The sequence below is a fragment of the Triticum urartu genome, unplaced genomic scaffold (assembly GCF_003073215.2).
Source record: "Triticum urartu cultivar G1812 unplaced genomic scaffold, Tu2.1 TuUngrouped_contig_4307, whole genome shotgun sequence".
NCBI lineage: Eukaryota > Viridiplantae > Streptophyta > Magnoliopsida > Poales > Poaceae > Triticum > Triticum urartu.
This window is the reverse complement of record NW_024114886.1, coordinates 1-7,255: the sequence shown is the minus strand read 5'-3', so window position 1 is coordinate 7,255 and position 7,255 is coordinate 1. Positions and strand designations below refer to the sequence as shown.

At 44.0% G+C, this 7,255-nt stretch overlaps 2 protein-coding genes across 2 annotated transcripts; one reads left to right on the top strand and one right to left on the bottom strand.

The window, feature by feature from the left end:
• The first annotated feature begins 18 nt into the window (after positions 1 to 18).
• On the top strand, positions 19 to 891 carry LOC125527642 (probable transcription factor At3g04930). Its single transcript, XM_048692152.1, has one exon. The coding sequence runs from the start codon at positions 80 to 82 to the stop codon at positions 491 to 493; it is 414 nt and encodes a 137-aa protein (XP_048548109.1). The 5' UTR covers positions 19 to 79; the 3' UTR covers positions 494 to 891.
• A 207-nt stretch (positions 892 to 1,098) lies between these two features.
• Positions 1,099 to 2,428, bottom strand: LOC125527640 (heavy metal-associated isoprenylated plant protein 39-like). Its single transcript, XM_048692151.1, has 3 exons — positions 1,983 to 2,428; positions 1,808 to 1,883; positions 1,099 to 1,739 (listed from the first exon to the last, which is right to left on the bottom strand). Exons 1-3 carry the CDS (start codon positions 1,989 to 1,991, stop codon positions 1,285 to 1,287), a joined length of 540 nt encoding a protein of 179 aa, XP_048548108.1. The 5' UTR covers positions 1,992 to 2,428; the 3' UTR covers positions 1,099 to 1,284.
• Positions 2,429 to 7,255: the final 4,827 nt, after the last annotated feature.

The window sequence follows — 7,255 nt, the reverse complement described above, 5'->3', positions numbered from 1 at the left end:
GAGGGGCGCGCGGCGGTGTGGAAGGAAGAGGGCGGCGCAAGAGATTGAGGCGCCCATCTTCCCTGCAACGCCTGCTCCGATGTTGACCGATGCGGCTCATGAGCCGGCTATCACGGCGTTCGAGAGTTCCGTGCCGGTGATTGCACAGCCACCTCCGGTGCCGGCAGCGCCATTGCCTCCTTATCCAGTGACAGCCAATGGCCCCACTGAAGCTGATGTCCGGAGCATCCTGTCACCGCTGCTCAAGGAGCTCATCAGCTCGGTTGCTGTTCCTGGGCAGACCGGACTAGGATTGGGCTTGGGCATGGAATTCGGGGGTGCTGATATTCTTGGCGCTGGTCTTGGGGTGGCTGGACTGAGCCCTCGGGCGCCCGGTGATGAGAAGTGGAGGCAGCAGCAGATCCTTGAGCTGGAGGTCTACCTCAAGAGGCTCGAGCTTGTCCGGGAGCAGGTCATGACGGCGCTACAAGAACTCAGGTCATTAGGAAGCTGATTACCTCATATGTGTGCTGTAAAACTCTCCGATTCGGAGGTAACATTTTTCTCTAAAGAGTAGTGAGTACTCCTTGTTTACTGTCAATGCGGCATTGGAAAAGGCATACATACAGAGTTCGTGGTGTGCTTCTCATTTATAGGCTCGGCCACTTGGGGTCGCTTAGTTGCATGTAGTAGTCATCATCATAAGGTTAGAGATGAACTTTGATCTGTAGATGGGATGATGATCAAAGTTTGTCATCCCTTGTAGCTCACTTTATTCTCTGATGCGGTCAGTCGTATAATTCGATAAATGCAGTGTAGGGTTTTGAATCTGGAGATTTGTAATGACCAAAGAATGAGAAGAGAGATGAAATTGAAAACAGTATGATCCTTCAAACTCATGTGATTTCGTTTTACCAGTGCATCCATCTTCTGTGGTAGTTCTCCTGTCATCCAGTTTGGGTCAATTCTGTCTGGATTAAGCCGTCTGCACACTGCACACTGCCTTATTTCAGCTCATTTTATTTTAAATAAGTTCCTTTTGATTTGCCCTTTCGCATAGGCGGAGTGAACTTTGAACCACCAATATAAATTCATAAGGTAACCATCAGTATCTACAAATAGAAATGCTGGCCGACATGAGCTTTTATTATACTTATACACTAGTAGTATATAGGCAGACTGAAGCATCAAACCGGAAGTAAGCCGTCGTGTCACAGAGGAAAAGGAATCATCACTGTACGAAAAGAGAACTCCAACGACACGGCCATACACACTCCTGCAGGACGACGATGACGAATCCACGGCTTACTGGATGCCGCATTCTCCTCCGCCTCCGCGTGACTGCTCCTCATAGCAGGCGTATCCCAGTGGCGGCGCCGGCGGCGCGCGCACGCCGTAGCCGTGGTAGCCATTGCTGTAGTAGTGGCAGCTGGGCAGGCCGCAGGGGCTGGAGTGGCAGCCCGGCGTGCAGCGGTACCCATAGCCGTACGACGGCGTCCCCTTGTTGCAGTCGTCGCAGCACGGCTCCTTGCAAGCCTTCTCGCACTTCTCTTCGCAGGCCTTCTCGTACTTCTCCTTCCAGGCCTTCTCGCAGGCCTCCTGGCAGGGGGTCTTCTTCTCCTTCGGCTTGTCGTCGTCCACGCTGACGACGGTCGCGGCGAAGCACGACTTCCTGAGCTTCTGCACGACGCGCACCGGGTCGACGGTGCCGACCACCGTCAGCGTGCACTTGTCCTGGTCAATGTCCATGGACTTGATCCCTGGAAATTTCATACATTTGGTAAAGAAGAAGATAGTGTGGGTTGGAACTTGGAAGGAAGATAGGTACCCTCGAGCTTGGCAACAATTGACATGATCTTGCTCTTGCACTTCTCGCCGATGAGATCAGCTCTGATCACGATCTTCTGCAGGTCATTCATTCACAAGTGAAAACACAAGCATTTAGTACAAAGTGTACACCTTTAGACATGTAAGCAAAACGGAAGAACATGGTCACTAATTACCTTGGACATTGTGATTTGTGAGCTAGCCGTGAACTTGGGGTGGGCGCAGTCTCGTCTGTGTGCAGAGAAAGACGCTTCCTGGAGTTGAAGTTGTGATGCAGAGCCTGTCTGCTTCCAGGCCGTTTATATAAGGTGGCAGTCAACTCTGCAACAAACATGTTGGCTGGACCGGGGCTTGGTCATACTCCTACGTAGGAGCACAGTCCTACTACTACTTGCGTTTAAGCTAATAATACAAGTATAACGAACTCCTTTCTTATTGCAAGATGTTGCAATTTGGAGTTAAACCGCGGTTCCTAGAACGCACTGCCTTTTGTTTCTTTGTGCTTCATCCGTACACTGGAAAGTGTCAAAGTCACTGGTTTAACAAGTCCCAACACGTTTGCGTTTCAATCATCACAAAGATGGGCAGGCATTCCGTGTATGTAGCCGGAGAAATCAGGGGACGATGCTGCAACTTGTGTGCAGTGGCAACGATGAGAATCAATCAAATCAACTCATATGCCAGTGCACCATTGGCCAGGACTTGGTCATGCGAATAGTTGTGCTTCTACTGGTTGAAAGATTGTTTTCTTAATATGGTTGTTGCACCATAGTTCCCGGTTCTAGTTTTGGTCCTTGTTACTCTGCACCAAACCTTGGATAAGTTCATAAGTGCATAACTAGCAAGAAAAACTTAAGGGCCTATTGAGTGTGGAGGATTTTCATAGGAAACACATAGGAACAAGGATCCCGAAGGAAAATTTCCTATAGATGCGTTCGGTTTGTAGGAAATGTGTATAGGAATTTCGTAGGAATATTATTCATTTCCTGTGTTTTTGGAGGAAATTACACATCCACTCAAAGCTCATTTTACGCGTAGGAACGAGGCGAGCCAATTCCTTAGGGTGGCAAGTACCATCCTATAAAATTCCTATACTAGTCCTAATTCCTACGTTATGAAATCCTCCAAACCGAATGACCCCTAAGGGTTTTTATCACTTTTGTCACTAGTTATGCCACACTATTCACTTTTGCCATTAAAATGTTTCACTGCTAAAAAATGCCCCTGGCTCCAATTCCTTAGGGTGGCAAGTACCATCCTATAAAATTCCTATACTAGTCCTAATTCCTACGTTATGAAATCCTTCAAACCGAATGACCCCTAAGGGTTTTTATCACTTTTGTCACTAGTTATGCCATACTATTCACTTTTGCCATTAAAATGTTTCACTGCTAAAAAATGCCCCTGGCTCCAATTCCTTAGGGTGGCAAGTACCATTCTATAAAATTCCTATACTAGTCCTAATTCCTATGTTATGAAATCCTCCAAACCGAATGACCCCTAAGGGTTTTTATCACTTTTGTCACTAGTTATGCCATACTATTCACTTTTGCCATTAAAATGTTTCACTGCTAAAAAATGCCATTGTTTCGTTAGAGCCACACTCAAAAATGTCATTTTCTCACGTTACCGTTAGTCAATGGCTCGTTAACCGCGCTAGATGACCGAAATGCCCCTGGCTCCATTTCGAACCCCGGATGTAAAAAATAGGCAGTAGAGGGGTTCGAACCCCAGGCCTCTAGGAGGCGCTCGCACGGGCTAGCCACTACACCCAAGGTCATCAGTTAATTTATGAATGGAGATATGGTACATATCCTTACGTGACATCTTGGCATAGCTATTAAAAAACCAAGTAAACTCGAGTTGTACATGCAACAGCAGCAACAAATGGTTCTCCAAATTTCTCTGAAAAATAAATTTACCATGACACATGTACATAAGGTTGAAAACATCCAACACACAAGCAAACATAATGTTCATTTCCTGGATTTTCAGCACACAAAGTGTCTCAGGTTCACAAACATACATTAAGGCCGAATAACATCCACTTGCTAGTTTGAAGTAAAAGGTCCAAATTCAACATAAGGTTCAAAATAAACAGGTCCAGGTTCACAATCTTATAAGGTCACAATCACACAAATGTTCACATGTGCAGCCTCTTTTTGCTTCTTGTGTTTTGGGCAGGGTTGTCTGGCGATTTGTGTGCAACTCGGGTATGCATGGGAGATGCAACAGATCCACTTGTGGAACCTTCAGTTCTGGTTGAATGTTCATCTTCCTTGTTCTTCCTTTTATTGGTGTTCTTCTCTGTTTTCTTCTTCACACTTTTCCTTGAGCTGTATAGAAGTTGGTCATGTTGCAAAAAAATGGAAATATAAAGCATCAATTTTGTACAGAACATAGTCATAGCTTACATGTATTCAAATTATTTAGGAAGTGAAAAGTAAAATTAGTCTTTGACGACTCAGATTATAAGACAGAATGTTGAAAATGCATGAATGTAGCAATGTAGCCATGGATGTTGAAATATAGAAAGCACGGGTTTTGGAGTTACCCCGCAGAACTTGGAACCACGGATGGCTGAAGGTCGCCTTCTCCAGCCACAAAAGGGGCATCTCCAGCATGTAGGTCAGCCTTATTTTCTCCAAATGCCGGGTCAACTGGATTTTTGCAAATTCTCGCTATGTGGCCGAAGCCTCCGCAACGCTTGCACTTCCTTCCTAGGGCCAAGGCCAGCACCTTCAGCACTAGATTTGATTCTAGTATTCCACAGTCGTCCTTTTGGCCTCCTCAACACTGGAGCTTGTAGTTTGAAGCCAGGGTCAACAATGCCCCATTGTTGCTTGCCTACCATTGCAGGTATGTTGTCTGCATACGCAACCTTGTATTTTGCAACGGAGTAGAACTCATGTACATAAGGTTCAATTTCTGATACCGGACCTCTTAGTGAAGTAATGAAATATAGAGCATGGATACATGGCAAACCCTTGACTTGCCATTGCCTGCAGCTACATGTTTCCTTGGCTATGTCAACAGGGTACCTCCATTCCCTATTTTCTTTGTCGACTGCAGTAATTTCTGCCTCGACATCACTGCGTCTAACTACCTTCATCTTCAGTCCTGGAAAGAACACCAAATATTAAACATTTAATTTAGTTCGTTATGACATTAGTCGGTTGAAAGAGCAGAAGATGTTTGTTTACCTTTGGATTTGGCATGTAGTGCCTTTATCACACTTGGTATTATGAGATGGCCAAGCCATTTTTCTAATGCTATCCTCATCCACAAATCAAACTTCTCCATTATCATTTGCCTAATCTTGTCCAACATGTCAACAATAAGAAGAGCCTTTAATTTTCCTGACTTTGCTATTAAATAACTCTGCGAGGTTGTTATTGACATAGTCAACCTTGAAGATTTCATTGAACTTGCTTCTATACCATATTTTTGTGTGGTGTTCAGCCATATATTTTTGAACACTCTTCTTAGCAAGGATCTGCTTCATATGCCAATTGTGCTTCCTAGAACTGTAAGTGAAGCTTGCTGGCCAAAGGTTATCATCAAAGACCTTGCGCTTGAATTTTTTTTCCAAAATTTGCAACAAGATGCCTCATACACTCCCTATGTTCCATTCCAGGCCACACTTGTTCTATTGCTGTCTCTAAACCTTTACAAGCGTCGGTGTGTATGACTAGTCCTTCAGGATGCCCAATAAGATTACATAGATTTTGAAGAAACCAAGCCGAACTATCTGATGATTCTATCTCTATCACCCCGTAGGTGTGACGCCCGGATAATTAAGCTACAGTGAAACTCCGCTAATGAAAAGTCTGCAACATGAATGTAGCAGCCCGAAACGGGTCAGCACATGGAATATGCTGGCAATGTAACACATAGAGAGCAATGAAGGAATAAGACTATACTATATGCATATTTGGCTGGTGGAAAGCTCTATGGTTACAGTTTTGCATAAAACCAATTTTTCCTTACTTCAAAGGAATAAATTTTATTTAACTATCATGGTAGTTTCTAAACATTGAGAATGGTTGACAACATTCTCAATCCCATTTTAACATCATCATTAAACAAAACCCAACAAAATTAATTTTAGAGTAACATGATGAGATTCACATGATAATCCAGGTAATAGATACTCAAGTTGTCCATAACCGGGGACACAGCTAACCATGATTAGTTTATACACCCTGTAGAGGTTTGCGCGCTTTTCCCCACAAGACTCGATCGCCTCCGTTTGATTTCTCGCACTACATGGTGTTTGAGAAACGGATGACCGAGACATGGTCTTTCAGAAGCGCTAGCACCTTACGATCGGGTAGACCATTACACCTACTTTCCCCTAGATCTGCTAGTCTGCCACTGTAAGAGTTCACGCGACTTAGTCAACTATGCTAGAGCCCATAGTAGCTTGTGGCTGCACACAGAAGTTTCTAGCATGAATAATCTCATGATCCCTTTGAGCCTGGGTGGCGGTCCAGAAGAAAACATGCAATCACTGGAATACCCAGGTGCCTCAATCCACCCAGATGTGTATTTAAGTTGAGACCTTAGATAAACCATTAATTTAACAATCTCACATCTGTCATGGATACATTCACCCAATCCACGTCTACTAGCATAGCATAGCATAATAAGCAACGTAGAAGTAACTCCCCAAAGGTTTGATAATAAACAGGTAATAGGTACTACCTCAACTACTTCCCAAACCCACAATTTAATTAGATCCTAATCATGCAATGGGTGAGGATTGATCTAATGCAATAAAACTGGGTAGTAGGAGGTATGATCAAAGTGTTACTTGCCTTGCTGATGATCCGGGAAACCTAGCGATTCGAAGTAGCAAGCAGCGCACTCCGGGTACTCTATCGCAAACAAACAAGCATACGATAAGTACTCAACTAATCAACAGGTAAAACTCAAATAAGAGATCTAACCAGAAAGTTCAACTTAAGAACTCCGGTTGGCAAAAAGAATCAAAACGAATGAAGCAACGAAAGACAAACGGCAAAAGAAACAGGCTTCATTTACTATTCTGGATCTAGGGCAATTTTTACATATGCAAATAATTGTTTGAGTTGGTTAAACGAAAATAGGGTTTCAAGATGAAACTCCAGGCGCTTGAATCGCCTGATTCCGATAAACGAGCGAAAAGTTATACTAGAACGAAAAACGGATTAGGAATCGCGATCAGAAAAATCGCGGATTTAATCCGAGAAAAAGAAAAACGACGAACAGATTAACGAACGGACGTTCGTTAACTGGATCTGAATGATGAACGTGTTCGTTAAAACGAACGGACGAGCGAACGCTCGCTAAATAAATAAACCAGAAAACCGATCTATTTAAAAAAACGAAACAAAAAAAACGAACAAAACCGACGGAAAACCGATCGGTTTTTCGAGAAAAACTGGCGGCGGCGAGGTCAACCTCC